The 20,414-nt window shown below is 42.7% G+C and overlaps 1 protein-coding gene across 14 annotated transcripts in view; it reads left to right on the top strand.

Moving 5' to 3' along the window:
• map7d1b (MAP7 domain containing 1b) overlaps positions 1 to 16,020 on the top strand; it is a 54,255-nt gene extending 38,235 nt beyond the window's left edge. For 4 of the 14 annotated variants that reach the window (XM_086279315.1, XM_086279319.1, XM_086279310.1 and 1 more), the window contains 11 exons: positions 3,968 to 4,093; positions 6,245 to 6,396; positions 7,273 to 7,415; positions 7,904 to 8,157; positions 8,925 to 9,237; positions 9,549 to 9,729; positions 12,620 to 12,724; positions 12,835 to 12,885; positions 12,970 to 13,024; positions 13,922 to 14,200; positions 15,391 to 16,020. In XM_086279315.1, coding sequence (XP_086135441.1) covers positions 3,968 to 4,093; positions 6,245 to 6,396; positions 7,273 to 7,415; positions 7,904 to 8,157; positions 8,925 to 9,237; positions 9,549 to 9,729; positions 12,620 to 12,724; positions 12,835 to 12,885; positions 12,970 to 13,024; positions 13,922 to 14,200; positions 15,391 to 15,401 — 1,670 coding nt within the window. In that variant the 3' untranslated portion in view covers positions 15,402 to 16,020. The remainder of the gene's footprint in view (positions 1 to 3,967; positions 4,094 to 6,244; positions 6,397 to 7,272; positions 7,416 to 7,903; positions 8,158 to 8,924; positions 9,238 to 9,548; positions 9,730 to 12,619; positions 12,725 to 12,834; positions 12,886 to 12,969; positions 13,025 to 13,921; positions 14,201 to 15,390) is intronic. The other 10 variants (XM_086279322.1, XM_086279320.1, XM_086279312.1 and 7 more) reach the window with 5 other exon arrangements.
• Positions 16,021 to 20,414: the final 4,394 nt, after the last annotated feature.

Below are 20,414 nucleotides of genomic sequence, written 5' to 3'. Positions count from 1 at the left end.
GCTTTTATCCATTTGTTAAATTTGAAACATTGCTGTAGGTAATATTTTTTCATTCCATTAAAATAATATTTCAAATATCTGAAACTTTTGTTTGAGGTTGTAGAAAAGTATAAGATGATTTCAGCATGCCACGTAACAAATATATAAAAATATTTCACTAAAAATTCTTCTAAAAACTGGATTTTCAGGCCAATTGTAATTGTCTTTCGATTATTTAAGGAGTTAGTTAATAATAACAAGAAATGTTATTTTACAAGAACTGAATAATTTCAGGTAAATGCTGACAATTAGACATTTAATCATAATAATAAATAGAAGTAGTCGCTTTAAGATATTTTTCAGCTTGTAACAAACTGAGCAGTTGTCTTTTTGTCAGCAGTACAATAGTATGTCTAAATTGCTCTATCAGACTTCTTTTATCAATCTTCCGAGTTCCCACATACACACACTTAAGCGACACTGTCTTCATCTCATTTCGTCACGCCTCATGACGTGTTATTATTGATCGTATCACCCACGGTGCAATCACCAGCTCGGTTATCGGCTCGCTCGCGAACACAATACAGATTCAGATTTTGTGCTTGATCATCACTAATACAGACACTCCAATACTGCAGGCACATGAAAGGACGATAGCAGAGCTGCTGTCTCTGGGCCAGTTTGCAGAGGGTGGCGGGATGGTGACGTTTACAGATGCAGGTACCTCGAGGTGAACGGTCGATCAGCAGGCGGCAGCTCAGCCTCCCTTTGCCGCATTGGAGAAGGAAGAGGAGGAGGGAAAACACTGTTGCTTAGCAACAGGAGGTAGTCGGGTTATCAGTTTGTCATAAAACATGCTGTGAGAAGGATCTGTCCTGTGTGCAGCAGAGGTGACTGCCTTTACGGTGGAGGTTTAAGAGTGGCGGCATCTCGAATGAGTCGTAGCAGCTCTGATCACACTGACCCTTGTGTACATGTGGTGTTTGTCTGTAGGTGAGGTGTCTCACACTCTGGCTGGTGTGTGTCGTTAAAACAGAGGAATGAAAAGAATCTGAACTTCATCGTCACACATGGACGCTTCTATAAAAAGCATGTTGTTGGTTAAAATTACCGGACAACAGACAGGAAGTCGCCAAAAACCCGACCGGCTGTCGTAAATTGACAGACGTCACAGTGAGACTCTGTCTGGCTGTGGGGTTTTGGACCAAACAGTGAAAGCAAGACTGTCAAACTCATTTTAGATCCTGGGTGTGATGTGCAGCCTAATTTCATCTCGAGTGGACCAAACCTAAAAGTGTTTGCTTAAATCTTTAATTTTTTCCCAGTTTTTGTAACAGTAGCCAAAAAAGCTTAAATTAAAGTTACCACTTTTTACATTTAAACAACTGACAACAGAAAGTATTTCACCCAGCTTTTCTCATTTAATAATGAACCACAACAACAACTTCTCTATATCTAAAAATACTTTTAACCTTTCAGACATTTCCACTGTTGAGTATTCGGGTTGGCATCACCACAAAAGGCTTACCATGTTTTTGTACTTTTGTTTTTTACCATTATTGAAAAGTAACAGTAACTAAGGGGTTTACTCCAGTTTTCACACTTAAATGATACAGTTTGCTGAGCTGTTTTTGGCCCCCGGTCTGCATGTTTGACACCAGTACGTGATGTTATTGAGACAATAACAATATCGAATTACCAAGTGATGCTGGTAGAAGTGAAAGTACGAGTTCTGCTTTCTTCTGTCATTTGTTAAATGTGGCATCATGTTTTTAAGGCTGTGGTTTTACTTCAGTTTCTTTTAGTTTAATAATACTATTCACAGAAAGTTCTCTGGAAAAACAGCTGAGTTTAAGCCAGGGAAAATACAGAGTATATTCATCTTTTATTTATTGTGGAAAAACTACTTAAAGCTTAGCTCCAGGAAAAACAGATACATTTACCACACTCGTGGCAAACGAGCACAAGCTTCATGCTTCGTCCTGCTTCTTTACATTTCTCACCTGACCCTGACGAGAGTCTAGTTTCCTCTCAGACCTCTTTAATTAGCAGCAGTATGCTGAAAAAATAAATGTTCTAGAGTTCTACATATTGTTACAGTGTAATAATATGTGTTAGTCATTTAGATAAATACTAAAAATACATTGTTTTTCTTACAATATGCTGCATGGATTAGAAAGAAAACCATCTAAGAAGCAAGGAGGGCTAAATGTTAAAATGTTAACATTAATAGTAGAAATTGTCATTATGTAACTGATTAGATATTTAGATTGTTGTTATTGGTGCTTTAACGCCACACTGTTTACTGCTTTAAATATTGTAAATCATCATTATCTATAATCTATAAATCATTAAAAATGTTGTATTCAATGTTTGCTGTTTTAGTTTCAGCATATACATACACCGCCCAGTTTTACTTTGTTCTGTATGTATTAAAATGCACACCCAGTTATCTGTATACGTCTTTATCGTCAAACCTTGACTCAAACCACGTGTACGTGCGCTCCTGTGAGTGCCATTTATTCTTTCTTTCTCCCACCCTTTATTACAATCTGTTGGATTATATCCTCCTGTTGTTGCACGCTGACCCTTTATCACATGAGACTCGCTAAAGAAGCACGCAGAGCCATGTTCAGGTCGGAGGAGTGCGTCTGTGCTTGCAGGACAAACAGCACAGAACCCAGAAAACTCTGAGGGCCCTTAGCAGTTAGTGTGGGGTCGTGTAAATGGCCAAAGTGGGTCTTACCTTTGTTTTTGAGTGGTAAGTCGTAAAAATGAACTGGGGACACTCCTCTGTGTGTGTGGGTTTTGTTTTTTTTAATATTTGATGTCTTTGTGCACAACATGTTCAGGCGTTCACCCTGTACGACTTCTCTTCAGTGTTGAGTCTCATCATGTCTGAAAGGCAGGCTGGAGTTTGACCAAACATTTCTCAGCAGCAGTAAGACTCACTGGATGAGTTAAACCTCAGCGGTCAGAGCTAAAGAAGCACTGAGCTCAGGAGTCTGGGGATTTCCTATTTTTCCTATTGTTCACAAATCCCATGAATAAACTGCTTTATGGGGCTCCATTGTTGCTCAAAATCTCCGTGACATGCAGTTTTTTTTTACCGTCAGAGTGCTGCCACAAACTATTCCCTCCAGAACACCAAATGAGTATTAATCCGCTGTTGAAAATAGTTCCTACAGTTGCTCTATTTCTTCCTGTTGAAGTTTTACCTTTAAATCATATATTAATTCTTAGGCCTCCAGTTTATCCATTATTATCTACTCTTTGGAGAACGTTCTCTGATTGGCTGCCTGTTGCAAACCAAAGGTTTGAACAGCAGGTGGGTGGGGCTTCTGCACTCGCTTATAGGTGTGTGTGCAGGTGATCGTGTAAATAATATGCCTGTTTGATATCATACAGAGCTTTTGACTCACAGGATGCTGGGAACCAAACCCCAACAAAAAGAACAGATTTTATTGTACAAAGCGATTTGGAATAAAGTATTTATAAATCAAATAAAAATTGAATTTTAATCATATTTAATTTCTTGGTTCCACCTGCTGATATTCGAATCAACCAGTGAGCGTTGATGCTTCCCAGAAATGTTTCCGTAGCTGAGCTTGCATTCAGGTGCAGGTGGAAACTCGTGTAAAATCCTGTGGACTAATCTGCATTTTATTCCTGTCTGAGAATTCAAACCCTGAAGACACAAACACATTGACGGTCTGAGGGTTTGTCTGGCTAAATAAACACACGATGAAGGTGTTTATTTACAGGTGTTTACATCATAACCAGGTAACATTTCCTCATCCGGCTTCATGTGTGTGTTTTCGTGAGGTTTTCAGCAGCACACGAATGCAGCATAAAAACTCCACTCTGCATCGGATGTAGAGAGGGTGTGTGAGTGTGCGTGAAAGTGTAAAGTGGGAGGTTTTTTAGTGTGTAAGAGGAGTATCTGCTGTAACACTAACTCGACACTGACAGCGCCCTCTTGTGTCAGCCCGCAGCCTGCGCCTCAGCCCGTGGGAGAGCCGGATCGTGGAGCGGCTCATGACGCCGACGCTGTCCTTCCTGGCCCGCAGCCGCAGCGCCGCCACCCTCCTCAACAACAGCGACTCTCGTGAGTGTAAGACACCTGCTATACCTTTCTACCCTTACTCTGCTTAACGTCTGCTCCTGTGCACACACGTCTTATTGTCTGTAGTGATTTTTTTCATTCCTTTCATAAAAGGGAAAGAGTTTGTTTGCTGTGAATCAAACAAAACGGAATAAGATCCTAATCTTCCCCCGTTCTTTTTATCCTTTGTGGAGCATGTGGTATGTTTGTCCTAAACTGTGCCTTGGTTTACTTCGTGGTACATTTATGCCGAGTTCTACACAATATCATCACAAAAACTTCTCAGTCTGAATGATACAGACAGAAAAATGAACGATGATGAGGTCGTAAATCCCTTCATGTCAACCAGTGCCAACAAAACACAAAGCTGTTAGATTGTTTTTAATCCTTGCCATAGCTTGGAGTGTGAGCTGCTCCTGCCGAAACATACAAATCCAAAAGTGGTAACATCTGTTGGAGGCCTTGTACTGTTGTCATGGATGTAAGCAGTCCATGACACATTTGGAATGACGGTGTGCTGGAGTGAACACAGCAAGCAACAAGATCACTGACAGTCTCTGGGACACATCGACAGGCAGAACTATTTTCCAGGCAACAATGTTACTTCAGACTTTTGAATAATATCAGCAGATTTTACAACAGAGATACTAGAGCACTATCTGATGAGCTTGCTCCCATCAGGGATGTATGGGAAAGATGTGTGCAGCTCATTTCACGGAAGGTCAACCCAGAGCCTGAGGTGACAGTGGGTGAAGATTTTGCCCCAAGGAAAATGCTCCTTATGGCGATACATGTCCAGCAATCCAAGCAAATACTACATAATCTGATTTGATATGAATACGAGCTATGCATGGAATTGAAAACATGGGTCAAGATTGACCCGTAACACCACAAATGTAACCATACAGTAGTTCATGATATTAAAGTAAAAAATAAATAGAACAAATTTATTTTAGAGAGCTCTATTCTGATACTTCTCAGTAAAAAGAAGTTAACATAACAACTTTTTATAGATCTTTTAGATAATTCCTGTGAGATTCCAATTACCATTTTGTTAGATTGAGAACGAGAGGTATGCTGTAAAGAAGGCAAAAGAAAAATACTAAAAGCAGCCTTTTCATGGATAAAAGACCCGTTAAAAATCAACCCATTAACATAAGAGATAGTAATAGTTTTGTAAGTAGGTACTTAAACAAAGTGAAGTAAAAAGCAAACTCGCCTCTCTTGCGATATTTTTTTGACTGCCAGTATCTGTCACTTGTTGCATAATTGTTTATTTAGTTTGTTTGTCCCTTTTTTTTCCTGCCCAGTAACATGACATGAGAGCCAAGCTACGATTGGTTGGAGATCAACATTAATTTATGATGTAACATTCACCTAATCGGACACAGTGACAGAAAAGATATATTCTGTGATCTGAACCTGACATTTATTGTTTTCTTTCTGGAGCTTTTGGTCACACAGTTTGGTCCACAGGGTTTTGGACAGAGACAGTTTGTAATTTCCCCTCTGTACACCACCGAAGTCAAACAACCAGGATATGATCCTTCTATTTAAACATAAGTGAGTTTTTCTACGTACTTTTGAACCTCTGGAAATGAGGGACTACTTATAAAAATGGCAGTAATTGCTTGACAGTTAGTTTTATTAAATGTCTTTAATTAAAGCTGAAAGTCTGCACTTGGCTCACATCTGGGTTGGTTGATTTAAAGTCCACTGACTTGGTGTACAGATGCAAAACTACCAAACATGTGTCATTGTCCAAAACCTTCTGGAAGACATGAGCTTTAAGACATGGCCTCCATCATCTGTGCATTTCTATTACTTTTTCAGAATTTTGTTCTATTTTTAAGTAAAACTCATATTCAGTGTTGATGAGGCGAAATGTAGCTCGAGCTAGTGTTGTCTCATAAAGTGCAAAGATGCTTTAATTAAATATAAAGCTACAATGGAAAGCAATAAAATTTGATTGTGTTTTGAGTGTGATCAATCCGTCACCTTCAGCTCGGCTTCCGTCACTTTGTCGGTCAGCAGGGTCAGCATGTCGTGTTCGCCGTGTGGCCTCACCGTGGGGTTTTTACCACCCTGCATGGTGTGTGTTTGTATGTGTGTGTGACCTCGGCCCTGCTGCCGCTCTCTGCATGTTTGTTTGTCACTCAGACTCTCACCACTGCTCCCGTTCAGCCTCGGCCAGCCCGCTGAACGCCTGCTCCCATCATCACCCGCACCAGAACACCGCAGAGCGCTGGAGGGTCTCCTCGGCCAGCACGCCGGACATCACCCAGCGCCAACGCCGCCGAAACTCCACCCCGGTAGGAGAGCGTGATTAGGATTAAACAGTTTTTGAGTATATTATCATTTTCACTAAGTAGCCCTGATATCCTGCTATGGTAACAGAAATCTGCATCAGGATTAATCATATTCTAATCAATACTTCATATAAATAATTGTTGTGTGTTGTTCATCGTAACAAAACTGTCATAATGGACCAAAGTTTCAGATCAGGTCAGAGGTCACTAGTCATCATCTTCAGACAGAATTTTCCACTCTAGGATTCGAATGATGAGTGACAGGAGTGACAGCCCTATTATGGTCATCTCAGCCATAGAGGCCACACCCACCATCTGCTTAAACCTACTTGTGAGGGGCAGCCAGTCAGAAGGCAGTTGGCTTAAAGGGGGAGGAGCTAAAATAGCTTGTACAGAGTACACAGAGTAGTAAAAGTTTTAGTTAGTTTTCAGTGGAGTAAAATTAATTTTAACGCTCCAGTTAATGCCATAAAAACAACAGCTAACGAGACATTTTTTGTCCAGGAGGTGATTCGATGAACATGGATGGTAAATGAAGCCCAGAAATAACAAAACTTCCTTTTATAAAAACATCACTGGATGGTGTCAAACATTACATGCAGAGAAAACCTTGAATAACAAATCCAACTTAACAAATAACGAACAAACCCAAACAGGGGAAAGCAAATTGGAAAAAGGTGACTGAGTCTATTGTTGAGTCTTTCTACAGCACACAGCATGAATCACACACAAACCTTATGAAAAGTATTATACCTAATAACATTCAGAAGACTGCAGCTATAATGAACTGGGTTTCATTTTCCAGCTCCAGCAGGATTTAAATTACACGATTATATAATAAGGTAAAAACTGGTTATTTGTCTCATCTCTTCCTTCAAGGTGGATAAAAAGAAGAAAGAGAAGAAGGACAAAGAGCGAGAGAATGAAAAAGAGAAGAGCGCTCTCACAAAAGAGAAAGTGCAGAAGAAAAGACAGACGGCATCGCCTACGACCACGATCCAGAGATCCAGGCCAGAGACCAGGTATCGCAGCAGATTACCTGCTTTACATCAGATAAATATGTCCAAAAACTGTGGTTTATTAAGCAAACGGTTAATTAACTCTGTGTTAATTTAGGCGAGAAGCTGGGAGATAGACTGCTTTAGCCTTGGAGCAGATTAATGTGTGGCAGATGGTCGAAGGTGGAGTAACCTAACGTTTAAAAGAGACGCTGCTGGACTCTAGCAGCAGGTCTGTTAGAGTGAGACTTGCAGTTCTCAGACAGAATCGGGTTTTCCTCCTGAATGATCACAGGAGGAAATGACGGCTCTCTGCAGAGATTCATGACGGCTGAATGTGGAGTTTCACATTGAGTCACTCCCAACTTCCACATGACCTAGTTTTGTTTTTTTATGTAGAGCGCTGGGAACCTTTTTACCTTTTCCTGCACTGATCTGAAATGTCGTTTCTCCCCTCTCTCTCATCTCTGGTACTCGTTCTGCTCATATTTCACCTCCTGTCTGCTCCTCAGCACCCTGAGGCCCAAAAACAGACCTCCGTCACCTGCCGCCCCCAAAAGTCGCCCCCTGTCCCCACTGGTGCCAGCAACAGGTGCCGCGAAGACCGCCTCGGGCAAGAAAACGCCTCCTCCTCCTGGCATCAAGACCCGACCGAAACGGGCCCAGACGCCTGCCAGAGTGCAGCCCCAGGCGGTTTCTGCTGTCACCGTGGAAACGGGCCATGAACCCCAGCAGCCCGACACTTCAGAGGAGAAAAAGAGTGAGTGTGGGTATCACGCTGATGATGTCTGTGGCTTCAAGGTGACCTGGAGGTTTTGGCTGACATTCACCATGCAGTAATCTGTGTGTGTGTGTGTGTGTGTGTGTGTGTGTGTGTGTGTAAGCTCAGCTTACAGTGACCTGAATGCATCAGGAACTGAACTTGACGATTAATTTAGTGACAGTTTTGTGACTCTTCCGTGAAACGTGCAAAAATAAAACCACAATCCTCACCCTAGAGTGTTCACCGATGTCCTGTCGAAATCAAATGCTCAAGCCTGCATCCAGGAGGATGTTAATAAGAAGTTTTAACGTGCATTTCTGATTGAAGCATCCAAGTCATGCTCAATTTGTAGGCAAATCTATAATTCCTTCATTCCCGATTGCATCTATTCAGTGAAAACGATAAAGAAAACAGAAGCTGAAACATGCAGCCATCTTTAAATTCAGCTTTAGTTTTGTGATAGAACGTGATTCAGCTTTGTGGTGACAAATAAGATGTGTGTAAATCACAGAAACAACCATAGATCTAGAAAATGTCTGGAGAGGACTGTCAGTACGCCGTCATGTTGAAGCTGCTCTTTTGTTTAAAGAGGAGGAAAGTGGTGAGGCGTGATTGACGTACTCGCTCATGGTGTCTGACAAAATGTCTTTTCACGCTGTCGCTGTGATCTGCGCTGTGTGGCTTCCTTTATAACACTGGAAGCTTTAAAATTGATTAAATGCTAAATCAGACCTTACTGTTAAAACGTCTCTTTCTCGCCTCTCTATCAGCCCCGGGTAACGTTCCTGCCATCGTGGTGTCCTCCGCACCGGCCACTCCTCTTTCTCCCAGCCCGCCGGTCGTATCAGCAGCGTCTCCAACTGTACCGAGCGTAGAACCTGCGGCGACCACCGTCAGCAATCCCGCTCCTTCTCCTGCACCTGCTGCCGCCTCCACCCCGGCCGCACCGGCCAGCAGCAGGCCGTCGGCAGGCACTAACGACCCAGAGGAGGCCGCTCGCGTCCTCGCAGAGAAACGCAGACAAGCCCGAGAGCAACGGGAGAGAGAGGAGCAGGAGCGTCTGGAGCAGGAGCAAAAGAAGAAGTGAGACCTGCTGTCCACACAGACTGTGTGCCTCATAAAATATGATAACACAATGCATGACAGACCATGTTTTCCTGAGTTTGTAAGGCAGATTTTGGATAAACACTTAACATTGTGCTGTGATCTAAACCCAAATAGACACTCACTAGTAAACAAAACATTAAAGCAACACAGTTGCTTTAATGTCAGCAAACCTACAACATAATAAAATGCATCATCTCAGGCACACGTTCAAAAAAGATATTATTTAGGAGAGGGCGCCACAGACCGCTGATGCGAATGCAGCTTGTAACGCAGAACCTTCTCCTCAGGATCCTGCAGGAGGAGGCAAGGGCCCGGGAGGCAGAGGAGAGGAAGCGCAGGGAGGAGGAGGCTCGCTTCATGGCCGAGCAGCAGCGCCTGAGAGACGAAGCCAGGAGAGCTCAGGAGGAGAAGGAGGCGCAGGAGAGAGCGAAGGTCGAGCAGGAGGAGAACGAGAGGCTGCAGAGACAGGTGGGTGATGACAGGAGTTATTAAGATGCTGCAGATTATGTCATTCCAACTTGAATAAGACCAGTGCATACGTGAGTCCAGGAGGTAGGAACGCTGGGTTTAATGGTGGTTTAGTCCCGGGCTTTAAGCTAAGTCAGTAAAAAAATTAATAGATTCTGGTATAAATATGCTTCAGTACATTTCATTTAGTCCACACAAAGGCTTCAGGAGGGGAACAATGATTCGAGTTGCCTTCCATCACACCATGATAACCGTAATATGATAAAATGCACACATGGGCCAAAGTTTACCACTTCTGTTGAGGTCTCTTGTCTGCCTTCAGCATTGAGCTGTTTCTTCATACTTTGAAGGGTGCAAAGGATCCACTTGTGCATCCTCGATTATGGCTCCTCCTGCAAGCCTCCTCTCCCCTCTGTCCTCCACATACATTCAAGGATTTCAAGACATCCTTTCTGAGATTGATTTTCAGGTCACAGGCAGTAGGGCAAAGGAAATGAGAAGGTGCGACTTAATGAAAAAGGAAAAAGCCAGAGGACATGAGGAGAGAAGGCAGGGATGTGCGAGTTAGGTGCAGAACAAAGCTTTAACATGATGGGCAAAAAATAAAGTGTTAGGTGGGGTGTTCATGAGGAAATAAGCATCACAGTGCAAAAAGAGAAACTTAGAAGCTGATCAAAAAGCAATAAGGCAATAAATTAAAAAATCTCAGTGCTGTGCTGTCTGATTGAGAGCTCTTCTCTCCCTAAATTTAAATGCTCAGAGGCATAATTACTGAGAAAAGTCAAAGGGGAAAGTATGGAAGTCTACTGGATGTATGGAAGCTTGTTTCCAAAGGTTTCGGAGTAATAACTCAAAATTTCAAGTTATTGTGTCAGTTGAAATTTTGAGATCACTGGTTGAAACGAGCTTCCATGGACTTGGGCCATAATGTTCTGAAACATCAGAACATTTTTATAGTATACATCCAGAGTGACCCACAGAGCTACAATGGACACATTAGTGGGAAATACACTTCGTTGAAATAAACCAGAATTATCCTTTAACCCCTTCGGCGTGTTTGTGGTAATCCAGTGAGAATCAGACACCCGTTCCTGACAGATCATCAACTCCACTGTAAATACCCTTTGCTGTGAAACCCCACTTTAATTTTCCATTAACCACCATGAATCCCAGTGATCCCCACATGCAGTAAGCCCATTTACCATCTGGGCAGATTAATGTGCAGGAAACTGTGCTGCTGTGAGCCCAAACATCAGCCTCTGTGACTGTCTGGCATCTGGGCAGATTAAAGAGTATGAGTATGTGCTGCTGTCACTCATGAGCACTAACAGTCAGAGGGCCCTTGTCTGCTGTGGGCACATTCCAGCTGGTGACCTCCATAATGGCGATGAGGGAGCCATTGTGATGGTGGAGGGTAGCGACGGGCCTGTGCTGCCTCTGTCTCGGTCGCCCGGCTCTGGATAAGCAGCGTCAGTGCGCGCCATGCCTGAAGCACTCAGCTCGTCTCGACTCCCCTGCTCCACTCAATCAGGCCATTGTTCCACCCTGACAGCGAGCTTGCTTCACAGTGGAGTGGCCTCATATTTTTTTAGAGGTCATTTCGCTCAAGTGTTCAGCTAAATGGTCTGAAAATGCGCAGGGCTTGGGGAAGATGCAGGCAAGATTTAAAAAACAGCTGGCTGCACCTCACGACACCTTGTGTTGTTTTCACTGCTGCATTTTAAACATATGTGTGTTTAAATATCCAGTCAAGTATGTAATGGGGGTTAAATAATATGAGGTCAGACCTGAAGGCTGCAGACCTGCAGACCACGCTGAGCAGGTGCTGCCCCCTGGTGGTCAGTTGGTTTCATTTGCATGTTTTTTAATGGTGTAAGGAGCCCCATCTCACTCAACATATGATTGCTGATTGCAGCACACATGACAAGTGTCAGATGGTTATAAGAAGTCAGTCTCATAAATATTTTTGAAGCAATTATTGACTCAAAACTGAAATATTTTAGCAAAATGTAAAGATGTGTGCAAGAAAGGGCCTCAAGCATTATCTGTCATGCTCGAAGAAGCTTTTTTCTTTCTTTTTTTAATTGTCTACATATGCAACAGGTGGCTGGTTTAATATTATTTGACAGCTCACAGCCTTTGCAGAGGGAGTTTCTTTCTTCTGGATGAAAGCCTCAAAGTGCCGAAGAGTCGGGTTAAAAAACAGCTTTGTTACAGCCACAATCACCCAGATAAATCGCAGCGTTTATAGCACAAATGAGCTTGTTTGCTTATTTAATTTGCTATTTTCATTATGTTGCATGGTGGCACGGTGGTTAGCACTGTTGCCTCACAGCAAAAATGTCTGAGTTCAGGTCCACCATCAGGCTGGCGTGAGTTTTTGTGGAGTTTGTGTGGGTTCTCTCTGGGTACTCTGGCTTTTGCTTTGGCTTTGAAAATGTCCTTTCTCATGGCTGTCTTCAGAAAGTGGGGATCTTACTGGCCCAGTAGGCACTGCCAGTCCTCTCCGAGGCCCTCCCCAAACTGCAGCCGTATTATCACAGCTTATTCCAGCTGTAGTCACATCAAAAAGTCATAGTGCATTGTTTTGTAAATACAAGAAAATATGTTTCATATATAGCCTCTCTTTTATTTCTACCTGTATGTTACTTTATTAGGTACATTTAAACTAAAGTTTTCTTATTAAATCTACCTTTACACTACCTATAATATGTTGTACAGCTGTGTGGACAGTGTTAGGCTAATATCCCGTTCCCTTTTGAACCCTCGGTCACCTTTAACTTTTACTTGGTAAGATTTAGAGCAGGAGGGACGCTTATTCTTCTTTTTCTTTAGTTTTACTGTGAAAAACGTTTAAACTTGCTTCATATTTGTATCTTCTTTATTTCAGAGGGAGGAAGCTGAAGCAAAAGCCCGCGAGGAGGCCGAGCGTCAGCGCATAGAGAGGGAGAAGCACTTCCAGAAAGAAGAGCAGGAGCGCCTGGAGAGGAAGAAGGTGAGGCCAAAGAGAGAAAAATATCATCTGTAGAGAGTTCAGAAAGTCACAGACAGTTCACAGTCGAGCTGAAAAACAAGAGCACTGATCTCTCTGTCTGATCTGCACAGCGCCTCGAGGAGATCATGAAGAGGACTCGGAAGAGCGATGCGGGAGATAAGGTCGGTGTGATTCATTCGAAACACTGAACACTTGCTCGCCTTTGTGGAATAACACGAGTCTTGCTCTGCTCTTTGCAATCACAGAGGGATGTCAAAGCGTCTCCTCAGGTCAACGGAAAGGACGCAGAGCCGAGTAAAGGTAACCGTCACCCCTCGTCAACCTTTGAATCAGTCACAAAAGAACACATGTACTCATTCACACGTTTCTACTTTGGCTTTTTCAAAGATTATATCCACCTTTGTGAGATTGTCACCTGGGGCTTTTCCAACCCAAAGGTCTATTACTAACCCAGGAAATATACTGTATATAATAAATGGGCATTCTTTCTTTGGCTTTGAGGTTCCACCAGACAATGGAGTGCTAATATAATGCTAGTGCATGCCACCACAGTAGGTTAGTGTGGTGAAACCTGAGATGACCTTATAAAAAGGCAGTTTATTCCTTCTGTTGTGACACGGGAGGGTGTGCTGTTGTTTCGGCTTGTCGTGTACCTCCTCTTTGTTGTAACCGGACACAAAACACAGACATTGGCAGATTTCCCTGCAGGAGATTCCTGCAGATATATACTTTGATAAAACCTCCGGTATCTGTTTCCTGCATCAGCTTCTTCCCTTCCTGTTCCAGGACTGGACTTTTGTCTAAGCTGCGACACCTTAGGCATGAGCAGAAATGTTTTGTGGGCGGTATGTCCACCAGTATGTCCAACCTAACTGAATCATTAGGGAAAACTACTTTTACTGACCCAAAGAAATCATAAAGAGCCAAAAGTAGAAAAAAACTCTCTAAACTTGACCTCTTAATGCAAAAGGAAGCATGAAGTTTTGTCTCAAAGCGATTAGCTGCACATACAATAATCTTGTTATTTGAGATTTTGGTAGATCTTGGCTATTTTAACAGTTTACATATGACAGAGACTAAAGAATATTAAAGAAAAGGCTGCATTTAATAAGTAGATGTGTCCAAATGTTAGACTGATTCTGTAAACATCTGAAAAGGTTGTTAATGTCCTTTACTTGTCCACGAATTTCTCTGCAGCTCCTGGAAACCTGCAGGCCCCCAGTGCATCGGTGCTCAACCCAGCACAAAACGTTTCCAGCCCTGTTGTTGTAAACGGCGTCCAGCCCTCCGTGCACCAAAACGGCGTCTCAGCCAACGGCACTGACTTCGAGGAGATCATTCAACTGAACAACAGCGGCGGCAGCGGTAACCCCAGCCAGCAGCAGAGCGGGCTGGTGAGTGAGCCGATCATGGCGTTCGAGGGAGGAGAGCCCTTCTTGATGAAAACAGGCCCCATGAAGCCTCAGCATGTCGCAGGTACAGAAACACAACATCAAACAGGAATGTGAGCAACAGGGTGGCTGCTTATCAGTCCTGCCCATCTACTCTAAGACATATGGTAAACATTAGCATGCTAATGTAACAAGGCTACAATTCTGTATCTGCCCAACAACACTGTGTTATTGTTGCAGGAGTAGGTTTACTTTTACAAATCAGCTGCACAAGAATGTTTCTCATGGTAACAGCAGCTCCATTATTAGCTAAACTTTACAAGAAAACACGCCACCCTCGGATAAGAATCGAGGACCAAACCCAGTGTGGCAGAAGTGAGACATAAAACCACTGCTAGCTTAAGAACATTAGAATATTAGAATATAGAAGGAGTTTAATATGAGGTACGGAATTCTCTGAACGTGATGCACATCATCTGCACAAGCGTCCGGATCTATTTTTGAGGAATTCCTGGATGACAGTCGCCTCTGATGAACATGTTGGGCCAGCATGTGCCAGAGGAAATTAAATTGAGGTTAAGTTAAAGAAGAGTAGAAAAGAAGACTGAGGTTGGGCAAGAGAAACATTCAAATGACATTAATAAATCATATTTACACATAAATCTAAGAAGCAGCTGCACAGAATTGTGTGTGAAGGGTGAGTTCACCTGTCGCAGAAAGAAGAATTATTGTTCAGTTATATGGAGAACAGGAGGAATGATTTCCTGAAGCAGTGTGGAGTGAAGTGGGTGTGTCTTAGTTAGGGTCCTTTAGGCAGCATCGTCCTGCTGAAACCTGCCACAGGGCCAGAGGTGCTGGGATAAGTGCAGGCTGGAGCACGTCATCTCAGCACCTCTGTTCAGCCAGGTTTCCACCAAGAACGATCAAGTCAGAGATGAGCGTGCAAGGCTGCAGCAATAGCTCAGTCTCAGGCGACTTCAGTGGCACTAATGAAGATTTCAATAAGCAGAGATCATTTGGAGGACTGACCATGATTTATTGAGATAGAGAAATTCATTAATTTGACGATTAAGCTCCTGTGATCGATCATGGCAGAACAGAATCCCAGGATTTAGGACCTAAAACCTATTTTTCAATCTTTGAAAACTTGTCCCCTCATCCGAAATCAATCTGGCACCCTTCAACAACGAGTCTCATTTTCATCGAACATATTAAACATAAAACGAACGATACTCACACTCAGGCTTCTGGTTTTGTTCTTTTCCTCCTCCGCAGAGGTCCTGTGAGTCGCCACACATCCACGAAGACGCGCCTTTCGTCTCTGCTTGAGCTATGAGATTCATGCCACACCACAGCGGCTTATAAAACAGCGTGCCAAACAAAACAACCAGCGTTCACCTGCGCTGATTCCACATCCACGGTATCCACAGCGGTGGGACAGCAAGGAGGAGCAGAACTGGCTGGAAAAAAACAAACAAACAAACTCATCTGAAACATTTAAAAAAAAAAAACATAAAAAGCTTAAGTATTCTCTGTCTTCACCGCGTGTTCTGGTGCAGCATTTTTGTCAAGTTTTACCGAAACGTCACATGCAGATTTTATGGTGCACCTTAAAGATGACTGACTGTGTAACAAATTTTAGAAAATGCAGTATAAAATCCTGGAAATACATAATATTTGACAATGGTTGTTATTATTACCATCGCTATGATATTGTTATTGTTACCTTAAGTTGAGCATTGTGTGTGTGCGTGTGTGTTTTGCTGTTTTTTGTCTTGAATTACTGAGTTATTTAACACGGGGAGCATCGGTAAGGACTGGCCACAGTGTATGTAAATGAATAATGAGCCCGGCTGCCTCGGCCTCCTGTTACGGGGGATCTGTGAAATAAAGCTTTATGAAAGGGAGCGAGGTCTCCGTGTGTTTGTGTGCGTCTGTCGGCGATACACAAACGCTCGTCTAACAGACATTTACAGCCCTCGCCACACTGGACTTGAACTTAACTTTTTTGTCTTTCTTTCTGGAGCAAGTGGAAGGGAAAACCTTTGCAATGACTTTATCATTTGTTTAAAAGTGCTGACTTATGGCAGAAACAACCCTTCATAGGTTTGGGTTTTACTATTTTTATGTTCTTTAAGTGACAGGACTAATACAATTTGTGAGAGCAAGATAGCATCCTTTCTAAGCTGACAACTGGGCAGTTAACACCCAGAGACTTGGACTGCAACTGCTATGGTAAAAGTTTAGAGTTTAGAGCTGAATGAAATTAGATTTGCTTACAGAGAGGCCAAAGAAAAACCTGCAGTGATGAGATGATCCTGGATCCTTTCAGTGAGACCTGTAAATATGGATGAAGAAATCTAAACTGTTCTCCCACAGTCCCACATGCATGTTCAATTAAGTGGTGTGAATGTTTGGCTCTTTTGAAATGTAGCTTTATTAGAAGCTGATAAGCCGGAGTCTGAAAGACCAACATTAACTGAAAGTTAGCAAGGAATCAGACTGCTAAGGAACTCTCCTTCGACCGCTGCTCCATCCTACAAGCACCTCCAGACCCATTTATTTGTTCCTTCAGGAGGTGATGGGAAGACAGGGGGGTGGTGGACACGTAGCTGATTCAGGCAATGAGCACTTTTTCTCCACCAGGCCAGGCTGCAGGGTGGGACTCCAGTGTTCCTGCTCCAGGTGAGATCACTTGGATCCAAGATTTCCTCTTGAACAGGATCATCTGAATCTGGCTCCTCACCCAGGACCTGTGACCAGAGGCAAATTGTCCGAGAAAACATAACTCCTGGGATCGCTAAGGCACAAACCCCCTCCACCATGGAGAGGACTAACATACTAAAAAACATGACACATTTCACTTCAAACTAAAACAGGAAATACTCAAAAGGCAAACAACCAACACAGATATGAAGTCTAAAAATGATAACACAGAAGGCAGGAGAAGAAATTAAAACAAAAGACTGAGTAAGAACTCAAATACAGCGCAGGGGTGATTACACAGCAAACGTCACTGTGACCCCAGTCACTGACTTAAAGGTGAAGAAGGTCTGAGCGAGGAATTTGAACCATCACACATTTGTTTAGTGCATTTTGGTGACATTTTATCCTCCAGTTTTCACCTTTTCAGCATCAGTTACTGGTAGAGATGTCTTCATATGGCACAAGATTCACGAATTTAGATAGAAGACGCAGCAGACTTGTGGTAAATACAGTTTGGTGGTGATTCACATTCAGCTCCAGATGGGGGCAGCATTGAGCCTGAACCACAACTGTGATGATTCTCTTATTATCATCATCATCATCATCAGAGGCTGATTTTCTGCTAAGTCTAAAATCCATTTCCGGGTTTGGCCTTGCCCTCAAAAGGAAAAAATCACCAGTATCATAGTAAAAAGGTTTGTTTTTTTTAATGTGAGGTGTTAATTATCTATGTTTTTCTCAAATGGCTAGATCTGGCTGCTTTTGTTAGTCAAGGAAAGACATCCGTGGGGACCAATTCTGGTTAAGTGTATTGTCACAGACTAATTCTTCTGAACACAAGCATTGACTCAGATGCACATCTTAAACTTGAGAAACTAGACTTACTGTATGCAGCTTCTCTGATACATCTGAGAAAATCTGAAAACTCACTACAGTAAAACCAGGCTCCAACTATCACTATCCCACTGTTTATTATATTTCTGTCCCAGCTCGGGAATCTGTCTCGATAAGATTAGATAATAATAATTGTCATTTTTCTCTGTATTTGATGCAGGCTGGGATTCAGGAAGTCAGTTAAGCCTTTATGAAACTGAACATAGAAAAATTTTAAAACAATTTCAACTCAAAAAATTTAATAAGCTAGAATATTTTAGTGAACACACGAGGACCCACACCAGATTCAGATTGTATTTTTTGTTGTTTATTATAGTGTATACAGTGGTTTTAATGTTCCTCAGCTCTCCAGCTCACTTCCCCCCATCACTAAAAGAAGGAAAAACCCTCATTAGAGTAAATATCTCCACCTGCTCCATCCACCTCCCGGGCACTGTGCCCCTTGAGTCCTCCGCACCACCCCTCCCCTGCAGTGGAGCCAAAGACAACACCCCTGCCACAATTCTCTTCATTTTTTGCAGGATAGAAAGAGCTAAAAGAGCTTTTGGACATAAAGTATTTCGTGTTTGTTATCTCCTCCTTCAGATAATAAAAACTCTGATATGGGATATGTCACGTGATCAGTCCGCAAAGCGCAATAAAGGTGCTGCACAGCTGGCAACTACAGAGAAACTACAGAGAAATATGTGATTCAGTCCTCTGTGTCAGGTGATGTTAAACCCAAACCAGTTAAAATACTTTTAAAATGATCAGAAAGTCCTTGGAAGATTTCCCCCCTGGCTGTAAAAAGTCAGACAACCCAAATAGAGGTAAAAGATAAAACTATGATGTCTGCGCCTGAAATATTTATCAGTCCTGAATTATTTTAGGATCCAAACAAATCCATGAATTCAAGGCTTTTTTTTTGGAGTAGCGTTTTACCCTTTGTGCTTTAATTTGATAGCCAGCAGACCTTTTTCAGTCAGGTTTCTGGGAAAACTGGATTTTCGAGTGGGTGTTCAGTAGCAGCTCATTTGTTTGGCTGTGGCTTGAGGTTGCACAGAAGGGAGAAGTGGCCGCAGACGTTTCTGAGGTGTAGACCAGCCACAGGATCAAAGCTGTTCACATGAGGCTTGCTGCCCACCTGCTATAATGCACTATAGCAACCAAATATTAGAGACCTTGTGGCTGGAGTTTAGGCAACTTTGTTCTCAAACAGCATCCTTATTCTTGCAGCAGTCGTACAGTTTGATCACAGTGCATCTGTCGATGTATCAAATGTCTAAGTAAACACACTGGACCTTGTTACGCTGTGACCACACTGCCATTTGGCTCAGAGATGTGAATCTGTACAGAGAATCAGGGCGAGGACACTCTGTCTCCTCTGGCCTGGTCATGATTTTATAATTAGAAGGATTACTCACCAGATAACACAGCCCTGCATACAAAAGACTGTGATTAACGGGACTCTGTTTAGTGCAACTCGTAGTTCTTTGTGTTTTACTGTCAGCCTCATTGGTGGATTAAGTTGTTTACTTATTGGTGGTGATGTCTGATGAAGCAGATTGAAGCTAGGATTTCTAAACATCTACTGAATGAATCTACTGCTGTTGAAAGTCTGTAACACAGAGATGATAAGCCTGAGCCACAGGGGAAATTTTAAATGTAATTCATTATATGCAAATGCCAGAAATAAGGTGGAAACAATCTGTGTCCTAATCACAAAACAGGAGATTCAGCATACAGTGTGTTCAGCACCAGGGATTGCTGCGCTACAGACTGGCTCATTCTTACTCCATGTTGTTTCAGAGCCATCATTTTTTGGGGGACAGTGGTGTAAAAAAGCAAAGCATCATCCCGCGATCTGTAGAGACAGCTGAGAAACATCCATCAGTCTGGAAAAGCATTTTCTAAAGCTTTGGGACTCCAGTGAACTATAGCGACAGTAAACTTTTACACAAAAGGAGAGGAGTGGTGAAAACTAACACAGGATTTCAGCAGAAAGACGTTTGCAGAGACAAAACCTACCTGTGTTTAACTTGAACTGTTCCCAGATCAGTGTAAAACCCCTGCCTTTCCTCTTTCCTCCTCTCCACTCCTGTTGTGTTTAAATGCCACCATTACACACCTTACATTTTTTTCTTCTCCTGTCCATGATCTGTTTATCCTCCATGTTCATTTCTCTCTGTTCTTTCCCCTGACCTCCCAACTGGTCATGGCCAATGTCTGCCCCTCCCTGAGCCTGCTTCTGCTGGAGGTCTCTTCCTGTTAAAAGAGAGTTCTTCCTCTCCACTTTCACCAGTATTTTAGGATCTTCCCTAACAATATAAATTACCTTCAGGCCACTGTTGTTGTGAATTGGTGATGTATAAATGAAACTGAACTGGTTTGAACTCAGTCAACACGAAGGTGAGGCGGGGGTATCCTCTTACACTTTGTCAAGGCGAGGACCCAAATAAAATGAAAGGGCATTCAACTAAAGGAGATCGAACTGCTAAGAAGACAAAGCAAAAGTCCAACCAACAGGTTTACTGATAAAACCAGTAGGAAACACGAGAGGCATGAATAGAAGTGGGAGAAAAAACAAAGTGTCAAAAAAGTTGTTTTCACTAATGCACTGCAGAGCCGACAGAGGTCTGTTTGAGAGCGTAAAGACCCAACACAGTCAGACTGGACACGTGTGCTTCCTCCTCTGCTCTCACCTTCTAATTTCTGTATAT

The sequence above is a fragment of the Aulonocara sp. 'chitande type north' Nkhata Bay genome, linkage group LG22 (assembly GCF_057382095.1).
Source record: "Aulonocara sp. 'chitande type north' Nkhata Bay isolate Kocher_YH1m ecotype deep benthic linkage group LG22, A_spYH_male_GT1.1, whole genome shotgun sequence".
NCBI lineage: Eukaryota > Metazoa > Chordata > Actinopteri > Cichliformes > Cichlidae > Aulonocara > Aulonocara sp. 'chitande type north' Nkhata Bay.
Note: the sequence above shows the minus strand (reverse complement) of the source record. Positions and strands in the feature narration are given on the sequence as shown.